This window comes from Aphelocoma coerulescens, chromosome 23 (genome assembly GCF_041296385.1).
Source record: "Aphelocoma coerulescens isolate FSJ_1873_10779 chromosome 23, UR_Acoe_1.0, whole genome shotgun sequence".
NCBI classification, from domain to species: domain Eukaryota; kingdom Metazoa; phylum Chordata; class Aves; order Passeriformes; family Corvidae; genus Aphelocoma; species Aphelocoma coerulescens.
The window spans coordinates 7101129-7127215 of NC_091036.1; the positions used below are offsets into that span (position 1 = coordinate 7101129).

At 46.6% G+C, this 26087-nt stretch overlaps 1 protein-coding gene across 4 annotated transcripts; it reads left to right on the plus strand.

Moving 5' to 3' along the window:
- The first annotated feature begins 104 nt into the window (after positions 1 to 104).
- Positions 105 to 25355, plus strand: MACO1 (macoilin 1). 4 transcript variants are annotated; one of them, XM_069035737.1, is made up of 12 exons: positions 105 to 278; positions 518 to 650; positions 8318 to 8459; positions 9088 to 9214; positions 10435 to 10558; positions 11891 to 12069; positions 12523 to 13021; positions 20028 to 20186; positions 20378 to 20560; positions 21237 to 21357; positions 22986 to 23160; positions 24185 to 25355. In XM_069035737.1, exons 2-12 carry the CDS (start codon positions 637 to 639, stop codon positions 24385 to 24387), a joined length of 1926 nt encoding a protein of 641 aa, XP_068891838.1. In that variant the 5' UTR covers positions 105 to 278; positions 518 to 636; the 3' UTR covers positions 24388 to 25355. The 4 variants fall into 4 exon arrangements, with proteins under 4 accessions (XP_068891838.1, XP_068891839.1, XP_068891840.1 ...); XM_069035738.1 differs by having other exon boundaries at positions 105 to 271; XM_069035739.1 differs by having other exon boundaries at positions 129 to 139.
- The last annotated feature ends 732 nt before the right edge of the window (positions 25356 to 26087 follow it).

Here is a 26087-nt window from a genome sequence, read left to right on the forward strand (position 1 = left end):
TGGCCTATCCCCAGCACCGGCCGTCTTTGGGCTGCGCGTTCTGCGCTACGATTGGCCCTATCGCTTGTCACTCAACAATGCGCATTATTTATTGGCTGGCGCGGCCCGTCAGTCAGCCCAGGGGTTATTTTGCCCTCCGGTGAGCCGGCGGCGCAGGTCGCGCTGTGGAGGCGGTGTCGGGCGTCACAAACTGTCACTGCCTGTCTTTGCAGCTGAGACAGAGGGTCCTCTTCCCCGGCTGCCGATTTGCCAGAGCGGCGGTCAATCAAACGTGAGAGGTGGTACCTCGGTGCTACGGTGACAGAGGAAATTGAGCCCTCCTTCTTCCGTTTCCGAGTGGATGGCTGAGCTGTCCTTTTATTTTTCTGTTCCTCTTCTATTGGGCAATTTCCTTGTCGGTCACCGCACGGGGCGGGAACCAGCCTGCAGGACAGTAGGCGAGAGGGGACCAAAGTCTGCATGATAATTGGTTTACAGCCCATCAATCACAAATCTCCCTCTCTGATTGGATTATTAGGCTATCAATCAAGTCAGCAGGCGTGCCTCACCGCGGCACGAGGTGGGACCAACTTTCTTGTGCCGCGATTGGTCGACTCCACCGTCCGTCTGCTTTTACGCGCTGCCGATTGGTCGAACATGCTGTCACTCAGGTGGAGTTAACCGTTTGATTGGTCAGAGGCGGGGAGGCGGGGCGCTGCGCGGCGGCTGCGCGGGGGGACACGGCGGGGAGGGACGGACCAGGAATTATTTTTATTTCTTTGTTTCCCGGGGAAAAAAAGAAAAAAAAAAGGGAAAAAAAAGAAAAATAAACCAAAAAAAAAGGCCCCGCGCTCGGGAATCCCCCGCGGGGGCGGATGGTGCTGCCGTGAGCGGGGCGGGCTGGGCCGGGCCGGGCCGGCGGGATGAAGCGGCGGAGCGCGGACTGCAGCAAACTGCGGCGGCCGCTCAAGCGGAACCGCATCACCGAGGGCATCTACGGCAGGTACCGAGCGGCCGCCGCGGCGCCGGGAGCGGGCGGTTCGCGGCCCCGGGCCCCCCGGCCGCCCCCTCGGCCCTGTCACCGTCATGGCGCCCCGGCGCCCCTCAGGCGCTGCCCCGCCCCGGGCCCTCCGCGGCCCCCGGGGCTCGGCGGGGCCGGGGGGAGCTGCTGGCCAAGGTGCTGCCGGCGTTGCCGGGAGGGAGCGGCCAGAGCCGCCCTTGGGGTGCGCAGCCAGCGCTGGGGCCTTCGCCCTGTGTCACCCCTGGGGGGCTCCGCTGCGGGCTCTCGTGGCTGGGGGCTCCCGGGGGTGCCAAAGCTCCGAGCCTCACCTGTGTCTCCCCGGGGAGTTTTTCCCGGGGGGGGTCTCACGGCTGGGGGTTCCCAGAGGTGCCAGAGCTCCGAGCCGCACGCTGCAGCCTCAGCCGGGGAGCTTTTCCCGGCGGGGTCTCGCAGCTGGACATTCCCAGAGGTGCCGGAGCTCCGAGCTGCTGCTGCGGCCTCGCTGTGTCTCCCCGGGAGGGTTCTCCCGGCCGGGTGTCCCGGCTGGGCATTCCCAGAGGTTCAGCAGCAGAACAGCTGGGCTGCTGGCTCGGCTCCTCATGCAGGGGTTCAGAAAGTTGTTTTTTCCCGTGCTGGTGGAGGTACCTGTGCCGTGGGAGCTGTGAGAGCCACGGGAGCAGGAGCTTGTTTGGGAATTCCCGGGGCAGGGATGGATGGCCCGGTGTGGTGGGAACACAGCAGGTGCCCGACTCACCTCTGACCTGGGGAATGAGGAAACAAACAGTGGTGAAGTGGGATCCACGTGGCATGTGCCTCATCCTGGGAATCAGGATGTGTTTTCCAGGTGTTTACAGGCAGAACGCACCAAAATGCTGATTTGTGTTCCAACACGGCTGTTGTGAGCCTGCTTTAAAGGGTATCGTAGAGCTCTGTTTTCCCGAGTTTGCCAAATTTTATATAGAATGCAATAATTCTGTATTTCTCAATAAGCAGGAGTTTGGGTCAGGAGAGGCTTTGAAGCTTGTGAGAGCTGTAGTAAATGTGCTGTCCCATTTCTGTTTCTAGTTCAGTGGGGTTGATGAATGCAGTGCCTGGAAACCTGAGCGAGCTCATACAATTCAGATGTTAACTTTGCATGAGGGAAGCAGCTGCTGGGGAGCTGTGACAGGAATAAAATTGTCCCAGTGTGCTGCTTATCCCACTTGTAGCGAATCTCTGCATGAGAGCAGAGAGTGTTTTGCTTTAGACTTTTCGGGTTTCGGGAAAACACTGCCTGGAATGGTAAAGGAAAACATCGCTTGTGTAGAAACTAATATTCAAGGTGAAGACTAATTCAAATATATAAGGAATTGCTTATAACTGGCTTCCAAAAGTCATTCAAAATGCTGTGCCTTTGAGGTGACTGGCAGGGAAGGTGCGGTGGGAGAAGGAGGGAAAATCAGGAAAGCTCAGAGGAGCTCCCGGAGCTGAGTGTGTGCAGCAGGAAGAGCTCCTGGAGTCCTGTGAGCAGCTCAGAGATACCTCTGGCTTCGCTTCCCCTGGGATGCTCTGGTTCAGGAATGGGATTTTTAGCCTTTTGGCATTTTGCTAAACAGAAACAGTCAGTGTCCTCAGAGTGTTGTTCCACAGAAAGGAAAGAGAAATAGTGGGAAGGCTTTCTCTATGGAAATCTAAGCAGAGGGAGGTCCTTCCACATGGATTGGGCCTCTTTTTCTTCTTTTTAATTTTTTTTTCTCTCTGACCCCCATAACTCAAAGAAGTCACAGGTAACTTCTCTCAGAACTACACTTGTCTAAATTCTTGTAATTACTGTCGTTATTTACTCAGCTTATCTTAATTGTCCCCATCAGCTTACACAGACCCAGTAAATGCAGTTATCAGGAGGAAACAGGGTTTATAGGCGAAGCCGCCAGGCTGAGCAAACAGCAGGATTGGGATACTCAACTCTTTGTTTTGTTTGCTTTTTAAATTAAACCTGATCTTCCCATCCTTGTTCCCTCTCCAGCCTCGGAGTGTGAGCGAGGCACAGCTGTCACTGAGACACGTAGGGTTGGTTGAGAGCTGGGAAAATGAGTTTTGGAGCAGGTGGAGCAAGGAAGGAATTGTCCTGCAGGGAAGCTCTGGTGGCAGAGTTCACTGCGTGTGTAAAACTGAAGCAGGTTATAAGAATTGATTAAAAAAAACCAGAACAGAGTTAGAAATATAAAATCCTGGGCTGCACTGAAAGATGTGGATGATCTGTCTCTCTGAATGTTGATTTTTGCAGTGACTTGTGCTGTTTAGAAGTATTGCAGGATCGGTGGAAAGAACTTTAATGTAATTTAAAATAACTGCTTTCAACAGATCTGCAAATCCACCACACTCATGGTAGGAATTGTGGGATCTCTTATTTCCACAGCTTATATTCCAGACTTTGCCTTTTCCCTTGTAAAACAATGGCAACAGTTTAAAAATGCTGAAGTGATTTAACATCTCCTACCTTTGGCAGTGTGCATGCATTAAACCCTTACGTTTTAATTAAAGTATTCATTGCAGCTTGTCATTAGTTAAGCAATTAAAGTTTACTTGTTCCTGCTTGTTCCTCAGTCTTCCCAGTCCCCATCTTTGATCTGGTTAAAATCTGGTTAAAATCCTTCAGCTGTATTGCTGATATTGCTTGTTTTGGCTCTGCTGGGTCCCAGTTTTGTAGCTGGGGAAGTTTCAAGATGAATTCCACATATCCCTGCTTTAACTTGTGCTGTCACATCAGCTGATGGATGCTGTCTCATGGATTCCCTGACAGTAGTCCTTAAATACTCCATGTTCCTTCAGAGCCACGATTATTTTAGCTTGGGATGTAAATTGCCCTTTATCCCAGGCACTCCGTGGGCTGGCAGCCAAGTGGGTGCCTGGCAGGGGAGGGTGCCTCATCTCCAAGTGGCCCTGGTGGCACAGGACAGGATTTCTGGGTGTCACAACCCCTAAAATACTCCTGGTTTCCTCTGCCACCCAAATCCTGACAGGGCTGAATTCCAAGGACTGGGTTTTTGACAGCCAAATAAACTGGAAGGAAAACATCAGTGCTACCTCCAGGAATGTGGCCTTTTTTAGGCTTTTCTTAAAAATCCATAATGATTCCCACTGCTAATTTATTCTGGCACTTTTTTTACAAGCTTCCTATAGGGGGTAAAGCATTTTCTTGTGGAGCTGCCCCGGAGGTCTGCAACAAAGCAGCAGAGCTGCCTTTTATGACTTGAACTCCAGCACGGGGCTGCAGTGTGATTTAGCCTACATTTAATGTGTTCTACTGTGCCAGCCCCGCTGGCACATGGAATATCGGTCCCTCTGCCCTGGCTCTCACTGCCTGCAGCTGAGGGGGCTCCTGTGGCTGGATTTTGGTGTTTGCAGCTGAATTCCCAGAGCTGCCAGTGCCTCCTGTGCCAGCCCCACAGCGCTGAGTGCTGATTGTCTGCCCGTGCCTGGGCTTCCACAGTCACTGCAAGGGTTTTTCCTTTTGTCTCCCTCTCCTTACCCTGCCCCAGCTCAGGGATGGGTACATTCTGTGCCATGACAAGACATGGCATCAGGAGTCAGGGAGCTTTCCTGGGATTCTTTGCATTTCTTTTCCTTTTCAGATCTGTAGCTGGCAAGTGTTTCACATGACCAGTCCCAGCAGTGATGTTTTCTGCCTTTCAGACTTGCGGTGCTCGCTCTGTTCTGCTTCTTCTGCCCACTAATAATAATCTTAGATATCTCTTTGTGTGCTTATATATATAAAGCTGTTACATTTGCAAATCTCCACTCAGTGTTGTGGCTGCTGGGTAACCTCAAGCTGGGGGTTGTTGATTATTTGGTCATTTCACCCAAATGCTCAAATTGACCTTTTTAAAGCTCACCTGTGCCCTTGGCACCCTGCCAGCCTCGGGATGCTTCCCACTCCATTGTCTTGGATGAGTCAGGCTGCCAAATGGAACATGCCAGCAGTCCTGCCAGGATTCCCTTCCCAGCCTTTGGGCCTTGCTGATAATAGTGGGATAGAGTGAAGGCTTAATCGATCCCCAGTTCGGGTTTGGGGTGCAGAATTGGGTCTTTTTCTAGGTTTTTTTTGCAGTATTTGTACCTTATAGCCAGCACAGGATCTGCTTCTGTGGGGCAGTGAAAGGAGAACAAAGAACAAGAGAGGGGAAAAAAAAAAGGGGGGGGGGGGGAAGAGAAGGAAATGGCATCTGGCACTTGCAGGGGGAGGAAGAATAAGGAGGAAAATTATTTGTTTGCAAATTCAAAGGGGGAGCACAGCCACTGTGGGGCTATGAATAAATCTTTCTATTCAGTGTGCATTAGCCATCAACTGACCTTTCAGAGAAATTGCAGCACTGTAATCACTGCTCCTCCCTGCTCCGTGCCCTGCTCCTCGCATGGATGTGTCCATCCTTCCCCTTTTCCTTCATTACCCTCCAGGATTAGATGCCATATGCTGGTTTCTAGGGAAAGCCCCAGCCTTAAACCTCTGCCAGGTCACTGAGGGCAGATTTTTTGACATGTGTCAGGAAATTGGATAACCCAGATTTTAGGTACTTATCTGCAAGAATCTTCCCCTGTATTGGGATCCACCTCAGAATTCCAACTGGCCTTGTGGAATGTATTTGAGCCTCTGCAATAAAAAGGTTTTTCAGAGGTTAGGAAGCCCTTGAGCCTGGTGAATGTTGTGTGAGACAGGCCCAGGGAGATCAGTGACTGCCAGAGCTTCCCAAAGGGCTGGAGCTGGATCCTGGAGGATGTGTGGGAGGGAAGGGACAGAGGGATGACACAGGAATGCACTGAAGGGAAGAGCTAGAAGGAACCAAGGGATCCCAGAGCAAGGATGAGGGGAAAGTGGCTGGGACACAGCAGGGAAGGGAGGAGGGCTGGTGCTGAGTTCTGTCAATTGTTTTGTCTGGGTAGTGCTGGGGGAAGCAGGGCACAGCAGTGCTCAGCCTGTCAAACGAGGTCCTTTCCCGGATTTTTTTGGGGATGATTTCAGCTCTCCCTGGTTCACTGGAGAGCTGTCAGCTCACCCTGCTGGGCTGGGGGCTTGCCTGAACACAAACCTGGGTGTGCAGCACCTCAGGGGGAGCAGGATCTGAGATTTGGGCTCCTTCCCTGCTCCCCAGGAGCTCATTCCATGCTGGGGCCAGCACAAGGATTGAGGCTTTTAAACTTTCCTGTACTCCTGGAATTCTGAATGGCTTTGGAGCCCTTCAGACAATGAGAAATAGGCTCTTTAATATTGTTGGCAAAACCTCCTTACAAGTGTTGCATTGTTCCAATTCCACTTTAGAAGGTGCTAAGTATCACCAGGGCCCTTGGATTGATAGGAATTTAATATCAGAAATCACTTTAATGGCTGTGTTACAGAACTCCTGTTCAGCAAATGCTTTCCCTTGGAGTGGCACTTCACAGTTGAGCAGCATTAGTTCTGACCACCCTCATTTGCTGGGAAAAATGGGGTCTCCTCGTGAATTCCAGTGGCAGGGAAATAAACAATAGCCATGAGTGTAACCCAGGAAAAGGCTCCACAACACAACTGAACAGAGCAAGGAATTCCTGGCTGTGATGATTTTAGGGAATTCCTCAGATCTGAGGAGTTGCACGGGTACAATTCCACAGTCTGGGCCCAAATGTCAAATATTTTCGTTAGTGTCAAATATTTTCTGAATGCAGCTGCTTTTTACAGATTTCTGGTGAAGATCTAAACTTTAAATTCTAAAATTAAGTTCTAAGCAGGGAGAGGCAGCCTGTGGAAGCATAATCCTTCAGGACAGACAACGTGACCATTTAAGGCTTTTTGGTGGGTTTTGGTTGGCTGGGTTTTGGTGTGGGATATTTTGTTGGGTTTGAGGGGGTTTTTTTTAATACTTACATTGTAGTTTCATTCTTCTCAAAGAGTAATTAGTGACTGAGTGACTGGGGCTGGTTCCATCAGAACTGAAAACAGCAGTTCCTTAACTTTTCCAAGTGTTAGCTATTAAATTTGTTTCCTTTCCATTAAAGTGCTTCCTGGTGCCTTTTGCTTTATTTTTTTCCCACCCCATTCTGTTGATAAGGGCACTCTCAGGCACATGCCATTCATCTCTGATTCCCAAGAAATCCGAGTGTTTTCCCAGCCCTGTGATTTGGACCCAACCTTGTGTGACAAGTGGGTGCAAATTGCACAAGTTCAGCTCTTTCCAAGCCTTTGCTGGTACCCAGCTCTTTCCCTGGAAGTTTTGTGTTTTGTCTCTTCCCCAAAGCTCTGAACAAGTTCCCAAAAAAGCCCCGTGGCCCTGAGCAGGGCAGGAACTCGACCCTACCTGGCACTGGGTGCAAACCCTTGGCACCTCCCCAGTAAACATTCCAGGGCAAAGTTCTGCTGGCTGTGTTGGCAGGGTGGGAGAGGAGGGAGAATAAGTTACTAAAGGGAAAATCTGCATTTGATTTAAAAGAGAAAAATGTATTTTTAACCCCCCCCATTTTTGTTATAACCCAGTAGAGTGCAACAAGGTATTGGGGAGCTGGAGTGACTCATCTGGGGGTGATGGGTTTGGGGGGAAAAAGGGGGTTTTGCTGCTTCTTTTTTGGAAGAATGGATTGGGCTGATCGAGGGATCAAGTGTTACTTGGGTATGAGCTCAAAATGTTTTTAAGCTCTGTTGCCAAGAAGGATCATCAGTGGTTCGAAATGCAGGACTCAGAACATGGGAATGTGGCTCAGAAATAATTAGAAAATAGAAGTTAGGCTGGTCTCAAGCCTCATGTGCATCTGTTTTTCTGGGGGTTTGTTTGTTTGTTTTTAAGGGATCCATTCACCTTCATAGAAATGTTTTCAAATCTAACACTGATAACTCGGTATCAAAACAATCTTAATGTTGCTGTAGGCATAAAATACATCTCAGTTTATTGGTGTTGCAGTCTGTGGTAAGTGAGGGAACATCTGCAGCCTGCTGAGGAGAGGGAACAGAAATTCCTGAGCTCCAAGTGCAGGAGAGGACTGGAAAAGGAACATTCCAGCTGGGAGAAGTTACCTTTGGCAGGACTTCACAGTGTGAAAATGCAAAGGGAGATGGGTGCTGATGCCTTGTGAGAGCAGTGACCCTGCTGTTCATTAGGAAACATAAATGCAGTTGAGTATTAACTCCATTAGACCCAGCCTGCTGTAATGGAATAATAAAAAAAACCCCCCTAAACTTATTTTATAACATTATTTTGGCTGACATTTCTTTCTGTGTATTACAGTTGTCCATTTTGAGTCCAGTTTTAATTCTGAATCTTTTAATTTAAACAAAAATTTAGTTTGTCGGTTGGAAATCCTGACCTGAAATTTCCTTTTTCTTTCTTTCCCCAGCACTTTCCTGTACCTGAAGTTCCTGGTGGTGTGGGCCCTGGTGCTGCTGGCAGATTTTGTGCTGGAGTTCAGGTTTGAGTACCTGTGGCCGTTCTGGCTCTTCATCAGGAGTGTTTACGATTCCTTCCGATACCAGGGCTTGGTGAGTGGCACTTTCCAGGGAAATCCTGCACTCCAGGGACTGTTCCATGTTACACAGCTGACTGGATGGCACTCATGAGATGAGTGAGATCCTCCTCACACAAGGAGGGGTTTCTCTGATTTATCCCTTCTCTCTGATGGATATTTTATCTATGGCAAGTGGAAATGAAATAAAGATTTATCAAAATTTCACCACAGGAAAATACTGTTTGAATTCCTGAGCTGGGTTTGAATTAGTCAGGATTATATATAACCTTATATATTTGTAAACAGGCAAGACTTTCTGGTTTATTTTTAAGAAAACCCTGTTATATAGGAGGTTTTATGTTTATATCTATCTATCTATATATATCTGTGTGTATATATGTGTATATACACACATATGCTGTCTATTTATATATAGGGGGTTTAGATATATATAAAAATGTTTAAAAATATGTTAACCTATATTAAAATTAAATAAACATGTAATATTAGAAATATTGGCATGTTACAAGATTATAGCTATTATACATTCTATATAAAATGTATTATTGTATGTATTTTAATATCTATAGAAAACTATATTGGTTTTTTTTCCTGGAATAACCAAACCCTCTTCTCTTTCCCCCTCCCCTTCTTTCTTTCAGGCCTTCTCAGTATTTTTTGTGTGTGTAGCATTCACCTCCAACATCATCTGTCTGCTCTTCATCCCAATCCAGTGGCTGTTCTTTGCTGCCAGCACCTATGTGTGGGTACAGTATGTGTGGCACACAGGTGGGTCATTATTCTTTATTTACAACTTCCTGACTCATTTTTTTATTTACAACTCTTCCTTATTTACAATTTCCTGATCTCAATAGATCTCTTACAGCTTTTAGGAGCAAACCCTCTCTGCTGTTACCTCATTTAATGCAGTTTTTTTTAGAGTTAAAAATGTTTTGGTTTTTTGGTTTGCACTTTGGGTGCATCTCCAGTAAGCAGGAACTGGAGGGGTATAAACAGGAATTCCAAAAACCTAAATTCCCGACTTCAAAACTCTCCTGCAGTGATTCAACAACTACAGAGCACACAGAAAAAGTTTGTGAGAGTGTCCTATTCCTCCACACTCAGTTGGTGTGCTGTTAATTTAGTTATTAATATTCAAATATCAGTTATTTCAGTGATCACAGTTCAATTCTGTTTTAGCAAAGCTTTGTGTCAGCTGAGCTGGTGATAGCAGAGGCTGCCCTGACAGTTTGAGACTTACATGGAGGATTCTTCTGCCCCTCTGCTGCCCTTTTTTCCCCGAGTTATTTGGGTTTGTTCTCGTAAATCCCTGGGTTTGGATGGAGCAATGGAGGTGGCTGAGTTTTCAGTGGCACTGACGTGTGGATTCCACACATCCTTCCCTCGATCAAAACATTTTAGGAACAAAATTCGATTTAAATTTTTTCTTAGGGGTAACTTTCCACTCCCCAAGTTCTTGGGATTGGGGTTTGTGTAATGTTTTGTGTTAGGCTCGATCCCAGGGGTTTGCAGGGTGCTGTGGATCATCCCTCACTCAGCTCTGTGACAACTTAGTCATTGCTGATAATGGCAGTGTGGGAGCTGATGGCAGATGCTGGGAACCACTTGCTGCCCAATTTCAAATACCTGCACAATCTGGGGTTATTTTTAGAGTTGCATTAATATGTTAAAACCTTATCTGAAGTTGTTCGGGTTTGATGCTTAGAAGGAAGAACCTGATGGGCCAGTTTTAGCTGTAGCTATTGAGCTGATTGAATATTTTAATTCATGGCAACCTCAGGAATTACTCATTTTCAGTGCTCATACAAGTTGATGGGAACTTGCTTTTTTTTCCTTTTTTTTTTTTTGCTTTTTTAAGTTATGATCTTTTTAGGTGAAATCTTTAAGGTCTGTTTCCTCTGTGTCTTGAAATGTTTTAAAAATAACTTTAAAATCCTTGCTGCCTGTACTCTGTCCCTGAGGTGCCTCTGTTTCCCTTCTCCCCACAGAAAGAGGTGTGTGCTTACCAACAGTATCACTGTGGATACTTTTTGTTTATATTGAAGCAGCCATTAGATTTAAAGATTTAAAAAACTTCCATGTGGACCTTTGTCGTCCATTTGCAGCACACTGGTAAGTGGTTCTCTGTTCTCCTTCTCCTATTAACCTTTATTTCACCAGGAAAATGAATAATCAAGGCTTTTTATTTGGGTTCAGGGCTTGGCTGTTCAGTTTTCCCCTCACACTTCTGCCATGAAATATTCCATGAGAAATGTGTGCAAACAAGGACCCAGTGCCACCTCTCTGTGCTGTGAGGAATTTGTAGTGTGGATATTCCAAGCATTTCTTGAAAGCTCTTGCCACCACTTCACAAATTTTGTATTCACATAGTGAACACATGATAAAAGTAACAAAAAAAGAAATAGGTCTCCGTGATCATTTATGAAATTATTATGGAAATAGTTTTCTGGTACAGAGGGCTCCCCTTTTTCCCCCAGAAAGGTTCTCATGAGTGTCTGATTTAATAATTCACCAGAAGCAATGAACAGGCTTCAGGCTGAGAATCATTGCAGAAAATGAAATAACAAACACTGCTTCACTGGAAGTGAGGAGAGTGACTCCAGGCCAGAGCCTGACGTGCAGAGTACCCAGATCTGGAGGAAATTCACTTTTATTCCACAGGTTTTTAGTGTAGCATTCATTGATCTGCACTTAAAATATGGGCTGGTTTTCCTGCAGTCTTTGGGTGCAGCCTCCAGTAAAGCAGACATCTGTCATTGGAATTTATATTGTCCACATGGTGCAACAAAGCCCTTGAACACCAATTAAACTCTGATAGGCCACAGAAGCACTTCAGGAGCTGTGCAGAAGGAAGGAAGGTCTTTGCTGCTGCATGGGTGCAAACATTGGAGTTTGTCCCCAGGGTTTGGGAGCTGCAGCCACAGCTGCCTCTGCAGGGCACTACAAAAGAGGCTTTGGCAGAAATCATGCCAGATGCACATGCAAATGGTGCTGGCAGCTCCCTCAGAAACACAGTTTGCCCTCTGACCAAGGAATGAGAACATCTGAATGGTTAACACTCATCTGCATCAGTGTTCCCCTGCTCCAGGACACCTCCAGTACTTAAAATTCTTGTCCAAGACACATTCCCTTTGCACGGGGCTGTTTGCTCGTGGGTGGAGCATCCATCAATAAACACACTGCCTGGTTTGTCTGCATTCTGGGCTGGTGCAGTTGTCACAAGAACTCAGACTCTTGGTAATGAAGTTGGCAGGCAAAAGAAACTGATCCCAAAGTTGTGCTGCTGATAAAGCCATGCCTGCATTTTGAGCTGTGGAACAGCAGAAACCACTTTATAGATTATTTTCTATGGAAAGCTGTCACTCAGATGTTTATAACTTATTAATTTGCTATCATGGCTACAGTTTGATTAATAATAATGTTTTTTTTTTTTTTTCCCCTTAGCATTGGCTACCCTGTTGTGACTTTGGGCTTTGGCTTTAAAAGTTATGTCAGCTACAAGATGCGTTTGAGAAAGCAGAAAGAGGTGCAGAAGGAGAACGAGTTCTACATGCAGCTCCTGCAGCAGGCACTGCCCCCAGAGCAGCAGATGCTGCAGAGGCAAGAGAGGGAGGCAGAGGAAGGCAAGTTATTCCTTCATGTGTTCTCTGTTCTCTGCTGTTCCAAGGGAAAACGAACCCCAAACGTGCTGAGGAGGAGCTGCTTCAGCCGGGGTTGGTTTGGTGGGAGTGTGGTGAACCCAGAGGGGCAGAAATGAAATCATTTCAGAGGGGTTAATGTGACAGAAAAAGTGAATTATGGCCCCTCTGCTCAGTGCTTCATTAGCAGGTACATCAAATCTGGTCAGTCAGTGTTTGTGAAGCACCAGTATTTATTATTAAATCCCTGTTTCCTGCCTGTGATGAGGTGAAAAGCCTTAAAATAAATGACTTTGGATTCTCTTTTCTAGAGAGTCTCCAATACTGATTGTTTCCTGCAGGAATGAGGGATGTGTCCATAATGATTTTTCTTTCTGTGGCATGGTATTGATGGATTTAATGAACTAAGTTGGGTTTTTTTTCACTTTGGTGTTGCAGCAGCCAAAGGATTATCTGATATGGATTCCTCAATACTCCTGCAGCACAATGGAGGCATTCCAGCCAATAAAAAAATCTCTGCAACGTTGCCAGAGCTGGAATATCGAGAAAAAGGGAAAGAAAAGGACAAGGATGCGAAGAAACACAACCTTGGAATAAACAACAACATTTTGCAACCTGTAGACTCTAAAATACAAGAAATTGAATATATGGAAAACCATATCAATAGTAAAAGATTAAATAACGATCTTGTAGGAAGTACAGAAAACCTCTTAAAAGAGGACTCATGCACTGCCTCATCCAAAAATTACAAAAATGTCAGCGGGGTTGTGAACTCCTCACCTCGCAGCCACAGTGCAACCAACGGGAGCATCCCCTCCTCATCCTCTAAAAATGAGAAAAAACAGAAATGTGCCAGCAAGAGCCCGAGCACACATAAGGACTTAATGGAAAACTGTATTCCTAATAACCAGCTAAGCAAACCAGATGCACTGGTAAGGTAAGTTGGGCCTGAGCCTTGTCTTATCGTCCCTTGGTACATCAGGGCTTTCATTTGTTTTTTCTGAGAAAAATGTCATTTATGATCACATGGAGAAGACAGAATTGTGTAGTGGTGGGATAAGATCTCCAGGAGATGTGTGCACTTGTGTTGCTGGTTTTTGTTTGATATGCAGCCTGGAGCAGATTGCTTTGTTCCTAGCTCAGAATCTGCTGCTCCCCTGCTTCACAGGGCTGTTGTGGGGCACCAGAAATACTCTGGTAGAAGGCAGGAGAAACATGTGGACAAAATCAGCTCATCTGTCCTTGGCAGCTCTTCTGTGGAGTGACCTTTGCCTCTCCAGGGCAGTTTCTTGGTGCCTGAACAGGTGTTTTGTTTTGTTTTTCCTTTGAAATGTTTGGCTTTTGCTTTAATCTTTTAAGTCCAAGTGTGGAGGCAGAGGGTGCAAAGAGCCAGTGCTGAGTTGAGGCTCTGCCCACAGCCCTGCTGCAGGCACAGGTCACAGGGATTCGTTTGGCTGCCTGGGAACCTGTCAGCATGGAAAAGTCACAGCTTTACATCTGCTCCTGGGAAGTTTGGAGGAAGATGTATTTGTGAGGTGCAGAGTCTCACCCTGAGACAGATGGTGTTGTCATGTGCTGCCAGAAAAAGCACCAGCAAGGAAAGTGGTGTGACTGTGCATGGAGAGATGTCTGGAACAAAAACTGTTCCACAATTATGCCCTTCTCCATTTTCTGCCTGGCTCGTGTCTCTCTCATTCCTTATTCCACCAAATCAGTGTTGGCCAACTTAATTGGCAGATCAGGTTTGTTTTCCCTGCAGGTACCTTTTGATAATTGGGCTTTTGTCTCTGAGGATTTGTGCTGTGGGAACACAATTACTTCAATGGAAATATTATTTTCTCCTCTGATAATCACTCTGCCCCTGACTGACATGCCCCTGCCAATTAAACAGCCGGACTAATTGATACCTAAAGTCTGTCGAGAACTTGTGTGAGGCAAATCAGAGCCCAGCTAATCAATCTGATCTGTGAATCAAATCCAGGCAGGATTGATGGGATGCAGATGGCTCTGCCGTGAGCAGAGCTGCACCAGCCCCCTGTTCAGGCCTGGTTGGGTGCTCCCATTTCCAGCTGGCAGCTCTGCACTCTTTATAAGGTTTGTTTGTTCCCTGAGGGAGACAAGGGTCAGCTCAGTGTGCTGCAGTTCCAAACATCATTCCTAAGTCTTGAGAAGAGAGAAGGGAAGTTTTTTAGGCCAGACTGAGAATTGTGTGTCTGTGACAGGGACTGAGATTTAAACCTGGTGTGTTTAAATTTTAAATGTCATGTTGAAATCTTTATGTGCTGCCGTGGAAGCTTAGAGCAGGTAATTGCTAATTGCCCAGAGTGGATTTTCTAACTCAGAAGTGAGTCTACGACAAACCAGATCGTGTCCTCAGGGAGTTCCAGCTCCTGGAACTCACTGGGGAAGGACAGAGAACACAGCTGTACTCTGAAAGTACCTTACTCTGCCCTGAAAGGGAATTTAACTGCTTCAGACAAATGTGTTCGGGATGTGTGGGTGTGGAGTTGTGCTACAAATCCCTGGAGCTGTTTCTTGTCCATGGTGTCCCTGTGCAGGCAGCCCAGGAGCACAGGGAACACCAAACACCAGCATCCTGCTCCAGCTGGTGGCTGAAATCATTCATGAAATCTTGTTTCTGCTCAGCCTGGCTGTGTAACTCCCACACCAGCAGGAGCATAAACTCACCTGACAAATTGGATGGGATGGATGCACTTAAATTTAAAAATTCATGGTGCTTTTTTATTTTAACCTTGTCAATTATCCCGTCCCTGGAGCGCCAGGCATTTGTTCATCACCTCTTCCACTTCCAGGAGTGTTACTCATTCCTGTTATTAAACTTTCAGTCTGCATTGCTGCTGGAGTCTGAAGAGGGCTGAGTGAAGTGCTGCATTTGTTCAGGCTCAGATCAGATCTGCTCAGCTTCCAAATAAAGCTGCTTTTTATAACTCGGTGTCCAGCAGCCTCGCAGCAGGATGGCAGACCCAAGCTGCTTTCCTTTTGTGTCCACAGATGATGGCCCTGAGCTGAGTAACCGGGAACAAATGTAAAGTATTCCTTCTGCTGCTGGGGACTTGGGGTTAACAGGGCTGGAGACACTCAGGATCAGGAGGTTTTGGAGAACAGGAGTTTTTAACTTTGAAACACTTGATGTGATCTATCTGGAAGGGTCCTGCTAGTTAAAATTTATATATTTTTTATATATATATACAATACTGCTCTTACTTGAAGCTAAGCTTTTATTTTTGCTGTGTCTGGTGGATTGTCAGGGCCTGAGGGCTTTTGTGGAGAGGAACTTGCTGATGCCCATCCCTGGGAATTGTTCTGTTCTCGACAGCCAGAGCTGAGGGATCCCAGAGGCTCAGCCCTGCAGGAACCTCTGGGTTTTCCTGAGACATCTCCTGAGGGTGCTGAAATGTGGTGCTTGTCAAGCCCTTCATCACTAAATCTCTGTGATCTGAGTGCTTCTTTCTCAGCTCTCTGGTAGTGGGGCCAGTGGAGGGATCCATTTGGGATCAACCTGATGTCCCTTTGTACTTTTCTGCTGTTTGTCAGGAGGTACAGAGCAAATTCATCTCTTTTACCATTCCACTGTCACTTCTGAGCTGAAACAGATTTAGAGCCTCAATATGGGGAACCAGTCCAAGCTATAATTGCTGCAGAATTATTTTTTGGTTGTTTATTGCACATTACACACCAAAACCCATGGCCTGCCCCTGCCTTTTAGCACCCTTAAAAATCCCTGCACTAAAACCACACAAAAACCAGGCAGTGCAGCTTGGCAGAACCGTGTGTATCCATAGAGGTCCTGCCTTTGGCACACGAGGTGATGAACAAGCTGTCTCATGTACTAATTATTCCCACAGATAACGAGGACATCTTCTGGCAGTTGGATGAGGAAAATTATTGCTGAAGCAAAAGCTGCTCTTGCACAGCTTATTTCACTTTCCTAAGACTGTGTTACCTGCAGAGGCAGACTGGAAGGTTTTAATGGAAACTTATGCCCATTTGGTGCTAATTATTGTAAAATTTGATGGCATCACTGGTGGGCAAAGAGGGCTTGGTGCCTCTTGCTCACCCCCCTGCCTGGAGTGGCATTAAAGCACCAGAAGGTTTCCTGTTGTCAGCTGCAGGGAGGGTGATGGCCAGGGTTTCCTGCCGTAGGAAGGCAAGCACAGAACGGAAAATCAGAAGGATTGGGAATGGAAATGAGGAATGTGGGAGCCAATCCCTCCTGCAGACCCTTCCCAAGGCAGCAGAGTGCTCGGCCTGCTCGGAAACAGAACAGCCTTTGGAAATGGCAGCTGCTTGGAGCAGTGCTGTGCAGCAGGGAAAGGAGGATCCTGGCCTTCTCTCTGTGGCTTCCTGTGATTCCTGGATTTTTGGGAATGAGAACTGCTCCTCAGAGCTGCAGGGAGAGCCTGTTAGTTCCAGCAGGAGCAGCTCAGTGCTGCAGGAGCTCAGTGGACCCTTCAAAGGAGCAGCTTCACTGCAGGGGCTGCTTGTGCCAGAGCAGAACAAAGGCAGAACTGGGGCTTTTGGAGAGCATCTCAGTGCGTTCTGGGTCCTTTAAAATGGTATTTTTTATATAAACCGTGTTTCATTCGTGTACCATTGCCAGGTGATTATGGGACAGAGTAAACCGAGCACCCAGTGTGGGTTATGCACCAGACATCAATAGTGGGGAGCATTAAAGCTGAATTGAGTCGTCTTTAAGTTCATCCATCAATCCTCCCCGAGGCATTTGGAAAAATACTCACTCTCAGAGGTGATGCCTGATTAATTCCCCTCACCAGGAATGATCGGAGGTGGTGCTCAGCAAAGGAAATGGGTAAATCTGCAGTTAGAGGAATGACAAACTGAAGGAATTGACCTTGCTTTTATAAACAGCACAACATAATCTGCAACTAAAGCCTCATTTAAAAAGCAGTTGTGTGTCAGAATGACTGGTGGTGTGTGCAGCAGCAGAGAAAAGCATCTTCCAGAACTCAGGTTTTCTTTGCTTCCCCCTCCCCTGTAAATAATTTTCTCCAATAAGCCTAGAAATAAGAGATTTAAGCAGCAAATGAAATCAGAGTAAGAATAACAATCATTTGAAAAATGCTGGTTTAGTGGGTCATTCATCGTTGTAACAGCAGTGCAGCCCATTCCAGAGGGGAGGAGGGACAGCTCCCTGCACTGCTCCCTGCTTGCAGCAGTGGAGAATTTTTATGGCTTTGTATTGATGTACTTTTATTTTAGAGTGGGTTTAATGTCCTTGTGGGAGAGGTGACCTCTGTGCCAGTGCAAGGAGCCCGAGTGGGGCTGAGGGGTAACTCCCTGCACGTCTTTTCACTCTTAATGAAGTTGTGTCTCTGCCTAATTGGGGCAGGGCTGGGAGAGAAACCACCCAGGGAACATTTGCATGATGATGGATTATGATCTTCCTCACTCATTTTAGGGAGAGAGGAGCCTGCATTTGCTCTGTAATTGGCAGAAAACAGATATTCTCTGCTCTGGTATTTAAAGCTGGAGCAAAACCTTCAGTGTAATGAAAAGGGGTAATTAAAGCCTGCTAAAATCTTACTGTAAAACCTCATTCTAAACAAGCCCATTGATAAAGCAATTTCCAATGGTTTTGGCTGGTATTGACTGGAAGGAGAGGAATTTTCTGTGTTAGTTCTCTTCTGGCCCTTTGGAGTGATGTCTGGTGGATGTACCACCCTCCCTGAGCCCCAGTCCCCCAAATTTCGTACACACAGAAGGAAGAGCTGTGGCCTCATCTCTGCTCCAGGTCTGGAGGGCTGGCTCCTGTCTGCTCCCCATGGATCCTGCTGGTTCTTTCCAGCACAGTCTGGAGCAGCCCTGGGAACACTCAGGTGCAGGAATGCCACCAACCAGATGGCTCCACAATCCTGAACTCACAGCAGTTCTCTGTTGCCAGAAATACAAATTCAGCCTGTCCTGTGCCAGCACCTCGGAGCTGTTCAGGCTTTATCTGCTCAGGGCTTCTTTTCCTGGAATACTCAATACCCGAAATAAATCCTGGGGTATCTTAGTTTGGCATAGCCTGAGCTATAGGTAAAAGCTATTTACAGCTCTTATCTTCTGTTATCACTTCATTGTAGGCATGGATATTGCAATTATTTATGGCTCGGTGTAAAGTGGGATTTAGGTGTGTTCCTCTACGTTGTCCTACCAAGCATTTTTCCACCTACTTACAAAAACCTGGATGAAAACCAATCAGCTGTTGGCACGCACCAGTCTGGTAGTGGCTCCTACAGCTTCTTACTCTCTTTAATTAAGCCATTTGCTCTCTCTAAAACACTGGGCTGCTGCTTGTTGGCAGATGAAATGAATCTCAGAGTTCTTTGCCCAGCAACTGCCCAGTCCATCATTTAACACTGAGCAGGGTGGCAACACTCACCAGCTGCTGGTGTGCCCATTTTGGGGCTGAGGGCTGTGCTTGGAATATTTGGTCAGGTGTGCAGATCGTTCCCCTGACATAGCAGAGCACCAGGTGTTGACATGATTTGTGCCCTTCCCTTTGAGGTGGGTGTTTGCTTTGTGCCATTACTATTTGCCTGTATGTTGATCTTTTTTCTCAGTTTAAGGGTGCTTTTGACCATTTATTCTGCACTGAAGGAATCCATCTTCCCACGAGGGCACTTCCATAAGACTGGAGAGGCAGCTGAGTGCAGCTGGAGCAGGAGGGGGCTGAGATCTGACTGGTCTGAGGTGGCCCAGCCCAGCCATGCTCCTTTAGAGGCTGCTCCCAGCTCTTCATTCACCCTCTCATCTCTTTGGGGCTGTTTTAGCTGTTACAAACCCACTTCTATGGATTTCTGTAGCTTTGATGATTCCACACTGACCCTCTGGATTCACTGGCACAGGATGCTCTCACTGCTCGTCTCCCAGTGCCTTTAAGGCTGAGATTTCCCTGCACTGAAGCCCAAAAATGTTTCATTAGGAAGGCAAAAAGCTCCAGCCATTCATCTGCACTGCTGAGTGTCACCAAGGGCAGCTCTTTCTGGCTTTTGTGATTTTTCTCCTCATCTTAATGTCCCACTGCCTCTAATTCAGAATGGAACCCTAGGAAATACAACCACCTTCATCTTCTTTATGGACACTTTAAAACTGTCAAATCAATACCTGGCAGAGCAGAGGAGGATTATGTGAGAATGGCTGGGGTGTATTTGTTTTAAATAAGTGTGTAACAGAGTTCAAAAAGGTTGATTATTCACCTGTGATGTGTTTTTATTCTAAGAATCAATAACCTTATTTGTGGGGGAAAAATCCAAGTGAGCTGAGTGCCTCTCTTCCGAAACATGTGTTTGATTTCACCGGTTTTTGTTGAAAATATTTTAATTAATAAGATTACATGAATCTTCAAGAACTTTCCAAAGCTACAATTTCAAGTGTAGAGCAGATGGTCTCTGTTCAAGAGCAATTAAAACTAAATTTACTGACTCCTGAACTGGGGATGACTTAACACATCCTCGTTACTCAGCATGCACATCATGTGCTGCAAGAAAATACCAACATGTTGAGGTGACAATTCAGCAGCCTGGCCCACAGCTCAGCTTTGGGTAATAAATCAAACTCGGCGTTTGTAGACAGAAGTGAAATTTGTTCGTGTGGGGCTCTGTCCTGGTTTAGAACTTCTCCGAATTCAGAGAAAATGTAATTCCATCGGATTTGTTTTACAACTTTACAGTGCAGGGAAGCGAATTCCTGTGGGAGGCTATGAGGTGTGTGGAGCTCTATATGCAGAGTTACATAAAAGCTGATTATTTAGCAAGGACCCAGGCACAGAATTGTGAGAGTTGATTGTTTGGAGGCTGAAGGTTTGAGGGTTGGGCAGATGGTGCGAGGTTTGTTCTGCTGTGCTTATAGAACACGCTTGAACCTTTGGCTGAGGGGGCCAGGAAGCTGAAACTGTCCTTTGAAATTGTCTTTGCTAGGTTGGAACAGGACATCAAGAAGCTAAAGGCCGACCTGCAGGCCAGCAGGCAGGTGGAGCAGGAGCTGCGCAGCCAGGTCAGCTCGCTGAGCTCCGCCGAGCGCGGCACCCGCGCCGAGATGGGCCAGCTCCGCCAGGAGAACGAGCTGCTGCAGAACAAGTACGTGCCACTTGCCCTGGGACCACTGCCTGGGCCACCTGGGCAGGGCTGGGGGCTGCGGAGGGGCATGATTCCATTGAAACCTCCTCAAATGTGAGGCAAATCCACCCAGAGTCGCTGGGCACCGTTGGCGGCAGTTTAATTTTAATTAATCAGACCCTGCTCTCACTCCCGTCCCTGTCCCCCTGCAGATTGCACAACGCTGTACAGATGAAACAAAAAGACAAACAAATGATCAGCCAGCTGGAGAAGAAGCTAAAGGCAGAGCAGGAGGCACGAACCTTTGTAGAAAAGCAATTAATGGAAGAAAAGAAAAGGAAGAAGTTGGAAGAAGCAACTGCTGCACGAGCTGTCGCCTTCGCTGCTGCTACGAGGTGCTCTGCCCTCGGGGAGGCTTTGGGCAGGAAGGAGGAGCCTTTGTTTGGTCTTTTATTTAAAAAACAAAAAGCTTTATTTGTGTTGAGAGGCTTATTTGAGTTAAAACAAGGGAGGACTGGGAGTTGTCTTCCCCTGAAGCTGAGCCTCAGTGCCTACATGACATTTACACATGTAAAGGATGACTGTGCTCTAAATTACCTGCTGTTCCTGGACTGTGCTCTCAGAGATGCTGTGTCCTGCTCAAAGGAGCATCTCCTTTCATGTGGGCACTGGGAGTCAAGGATTTCTGCAGTGACATTGGCCACAGTGCTGGAATTTCCCTGCTGTGGGCAGTGGCTCCCAGTGCTCAGCACAGGGGGATTGCTGCAGTCACAGGAGCACAGCACAAGTGGGGGCACTTTAACCTGCAGCGCTCCAAGTGTCTAAAAAGAATTTTTCCTGCTTTTCTGCTCTCCACATTTCATCAATATTCCAAATTTCCCAGTACTTGAGGTGTAACATTGAGTAACTTTCTGCACTGTTGCCGTGAGGGGAATCATTTTGCTGAGAAGACCAAATTTGGCTTCCTCTTGTCATGCTTCAGTTTTTATTTTAATTTCCACGTTGCAAACAGCTGAGGAATGACAGCCTCATTGTTATTTCATCTCCTTCTCCTGTGCTGTTTCCCTGCAGAGGGGAATGTACCGAAACCTTACGGAACCGCATCCGGGAGCTGGAGACAGAGTGCAAGAAGTTAACAATCGACATCAAGCTGAAAGAGGATCAGATCAGAGAGCTGGAAATGAAAGTTCAGGTAATGCCAGAGCACCAGGGGCTCGGGGCAGCATCCCAGGGAGAGCTCTCAGCCTCCCAAGCCAGCAAAAGAGCAATCCCCACGTTCGGGAGTGCAGCTCCTCAGGTGCCTCCTGCACATCCTGCCCCAGGCTGGGCAGGGTGTGGGCAGGAGGAGGGTCCAGAGGTGCACTGATCCCCTCCTTTCCATTGCTTAAAGGAGGGCCCAGAGGTGCACCAATCCACTCCTTTCCACTGCTTAAAGGAGGGGCCAGAGGTGCACTGATCCCCTCCTTTCCATTGCTTAAAGGAGGGCCCAGAGGTGCACCAATCCCCTCCTTTCCATTGGTTAAATGGGGATTGTTTCCCCCCAAACCCAGTGGTCTGTGTAGGCTGAGGGTAGAATCCCCTCAACAGCATTTTTCACCTCATGCAAGGAGCCTGTGGCCAGTCTCATTAGAATAAATCATTATAAATGTCACTAGAGGCTGCTGATTCAGGGCAGTCTGGAGCACTGGCCAGGCTATTTTTTTTTTTTTTTTTTTTTTTTTTTTTGGTGCAAGTGCCTGAATATTGAAAATACTGGGTGGTAGATGTGCAGCAAACAGTGTTGGGGCTTGTTACAGCTAAAGAGCTCAAATGTGTGCCCTTATTCCTGTCCTAAAGATGTGCTCAGCCTGACAATCTGCATGAAGGTGGATTTTTGATGCCTCTTCAAAACCCACCTGGTGCTGCTGTGGACTTGTTTCCCAATCCCGTGTGCAGCCTTGTTGTCCCTGGATTTACCAGACCCTTGACAACAAGTGTGGTTTATCCATGGAGTGTTTGAGCATGGCTTTCAAATAATTAAACCCAGCTCTAATTAAGCTTTCTAATTTTATGAGCATCTTCAAACTGTTAGAGAAGCTTTTTGTTGCAGGCATTAATATTTTCCCCTTTGCACTATTGTTCCTCCATTTGAAGGTACAGAATATTTTTGTGTATTTATTTTTTTTCCCCAGCCACAGGTTGCCTGGCTTTTATATCCAGGATAATTGCTCCCTGTTTTTCACTTTCCTTAATTTCTGGCTTTGCAGCACAGTGAGGTAATTTAATGTGAGATAAAAATAATCCCTTTAATCATCCATTTAAAACATCTTTGATTGGATTTTAGGGATGTTTTTTCCATGGAAAGGGGTGGAAAGCATTGGAAGGGGCTGCCCAGTGGTGGAATCCACATCCCTGGAAGTGTCCAAAAACAACATGGGTGTGGCACTTGGGGATGTGTTTTAGTGCTGGATTTGATGCTCTCAAAGGCCTTTCCCAAGGTGAACAGTTGTGTGATTCCAGCCTGGCTGAGGGTGCTTTGTGGTGCCTCTTGGAAGGGGATTTTGGGGCTTTTTGGGTGGAGGGCTGAGGCCCAGAGCAAATGGTGCTGTAATGAGGGCTTTCATCACTTGTAGGGTGGCCATGTGTAATTACTGGAGGCCTTAATTAACCAGCATTTTAATTTGCCAGCATTAACACCAGGCCCAATGTGGGGAAGAGGAAAGACTCCTGAGCCTCTCTGCTGTGTAAAGCCCCCCAGGATGGCATTTGTGGCCCCCCAGGGTGGCATTTGTGGCCCCAAGGGTGACATTTTTGGCCTTCTTGTCCCGATTTTCGCTGCAGGAGCTGAGGAAGTACAAGGAGAACGAGAAGGACACGGAGGTGTTGATGTCAGCGCTCTCAGCCATGCAGGACAAGACCCAGCACCTGGAGAACAGCCTGAGTGCAGAGACCAGGATCAAGCTGGACCTGTTCTCTGCTCTGGGAGATGCAAAAAGGCAGCTCGAGATTGCCCAAGGTAACAGGGCTTTCATCCCACACAGACTGGGGGAAAATCATGGCATTTTGTGGCCCCCACGCAGCATTTCAGCCCTCAGAGGGCGTCTGGCATTCCCAGCTTGGGGCATGTGGAGCCTAAACCATCTGAGCTCGCCTCTCCAGCCCATCAAACTGACACCAAACATTAAAATGGGGGTTTAAGTGAATGAATTATTATTTTTGGCATTTTATAAACCATTACAAGGAGCTGGAGATCTTTTAAAGCTCTGAAAAAAACTCTTTCTTTTAAAGAGATTAATTAATTAAGTTGCTGTCCTTTCATCCTAAAAAAAAAAAATTATTACTCCTCAAGTAAATAAAACCAAAATTTGGGAAGAACCCACCCTGTTCTAACCCTCAGCAGGTGAGGGAGTGTGAGCACTGCGGGTGATGCCACCAGAGGGAGCAGAAAACCAACATAAAACCCAGCCCAGCCTTTGTGCAGCTGTGCAAACCATGGAGCAAAATTAAATAACCTTTGCATTTAACACCAGTTTAATTTCCCTGCAGAAGGCTGTTTGACTGCAGGAAAATTTAATTAGAGGGAGAAATTGTTTTGTTTTGTTTCAGCAGTGGGTTTTTTCTTCACCTGGTTTCAGGAATTGCTGTCGTGGGGTTGTGAAAGCACAGAGAAAAATGATGGGAATGGGACAGTTTGGAAAATTGACGGGTTTTATAAACAAACACTTGTGCTTTTATGAGGAGTTTGGAGAAGGGGAATGGAAAAAGGCAGAAAAAATGGCAGAAAAATGAGATTAAATAGAAATAATCTTTGGGGGAGGTGCAGCTGTGAATCCAAATGATGCAAAATTATAATGGGAGTGTTCAGCTTTGTTCTGTGGTAATTAGAGATAATTAAACAGAGCTCTGAGCACAGAACAGGAGTGGCACAGGTGGTGATTTCAGGGCTGTCAGGCTGGAGAAGGGAAGGATTTGAGCTCCTGGAGAGCTGGTGGAGGGTGCAAAACCCACTGGTTCTGAGTGCTGTGATTTGCTCTTTGCAGGGCAAATCATCCAGAAAGATCAGGAAATCAAGGACCTCAAACAGAAGATTGCAGAGGTGATGGCAGTCATGCCCAGCATCACGTACACTGCAGCCACCAGCACTCTGAGTCCTGTTTCCCCACATTACTCTTCCAAATTCGTGGAGCCCAGCCCCTCTGGACTCGACCCCAATGCCTCTGTCTATCAGCCCCTGAAGAAATGAATGCCAAGGTTCTCTCTGCCCTGGGGGCTGCAGGAGCCCCTGGGAGTCTCTTGCAGTCAAGATGAAATTGTTTCGTGTGGGACTGTGTTTGTTGTCATTTCCAACAGGAGAAAAGAGCATCTGCATTGACTAGAACTGCCCATCAGTTTTTCTTGTAAATTTTTAGAAAACCTCACAGAACTTTGCGATTTATTTTCCTTGGCCAACGCATTAAAAAACAATTCTTGGTTTTCAAGTAGCCAATTTTGCCTTTTTATGTACTCTTGCATGGTTTCCTCTTGAAAAAAAAAACACAGGGCTTTGCTTGATTTTGAACCCTTTCTCCTTGGTTTTTTATTTAATGCTCAAATTGGATTTGCAGATTCATCCAGAAACAGTGAGGGAAACCCTTCAGTTTTCCCAGTGAAAGGGTTAAACAATCCAACAAAGCTTTGATTTATAGATGTATTAAATACAAACACGTGGATGTTGCAGAAGATAATTTGATTTTCCCCCCTCAAAGGACCAAACAAATTCCAGGGGCGTTGTTTAAGGGAAGGAATAAAGAATAGCTGATGACGTGATGGTGGTTGTTGTGTGAAATATTTATATCCCCATTGGTGTTTTTTAGTCATTGAGAATTGCTCAACAGTCTTGTTCACAGTGCCTTGGGAAAAGACATTTCAAGAGGAAACTTGATGGTTTAAACTATTTTTTCCCCCCTTCACTGTCATCCAGCTTCTGTATCAAAGCTCATTACAGAGCCTACTGCAACCTGCACTTGGTAATTTGGGTGTTCAGCGGGAACCAGGCTTCCATCTTCTGTTTATTTTGGTCCAAACTCAGCAGTGTTCTGTAACTCGGTGGTTCTGCACTGGAAGGCACCAGATCCCTCCAGGAGAGTGAAGGTGGAGCTGTGCAATGTTCTGTACACGAGAGACTGTAAAGCTGGCTAATAAAAGCTGCAGTTCTGGGGTTTTTTTATTTTATTCAGCTGTGATTCACACTTTATCTCCCCTTCTGTCTGAATCGTTTCCAGCCCTGCTGCCACGGAGTGTGGGGTTTTTTATTAATGAGTTTTCAAGGAAACTCACAAATTGCACAAAGGTAGAAATGTGAATTTACATCCATGGAAAGGGGCTTTGCACTGGCAGCTTCTGCAGCGGGTCAGAGTTTGGGAGGGGATTTGGGAGGGCTGGGAAGCCAAGAGAAAATCCAACCCCAGCTTTAGGATTTTGCAAAGATGCAGCGGACTCTGGCAGTTCTGAAAAGAAAATAATTTCTTTTTTAATGATGGTGTTAAATGACACATTGCCTCATGGAACAGCACCAACAACAAAGGAGTAGGACACTGGAGTCAGTAGAAAAATTCCAATCCTCTCAGTCACAGAGCTTCCCCTGGGGCCCAGGTGTGCTGGTGCTGTCTGTGTGCATTTTGGAATCACCCTGTGTCATTGTCACCATGGCAGCGTTGCTCTCAAGTCTCGGGGGTTCCCATCCTGGTGCAGAACATGGAATGTTGTCCCTGGGTTTTGTGCTCAGGTTCCCCCCTTTTGCTGCCCCCGGGGCACCGTTTCCCTTCACGACTTGGTCTTGGCTGCAAATCCTTTTTTTCCCTGTGGGGTTTACAAAGAATAAACATTTTCTTGCAGATAAAAAGAAATCATTTTAATTTTTTTTTTTTTTTTGCCTTTTTAACTGCCCTGCCTTAGAAGCACAAA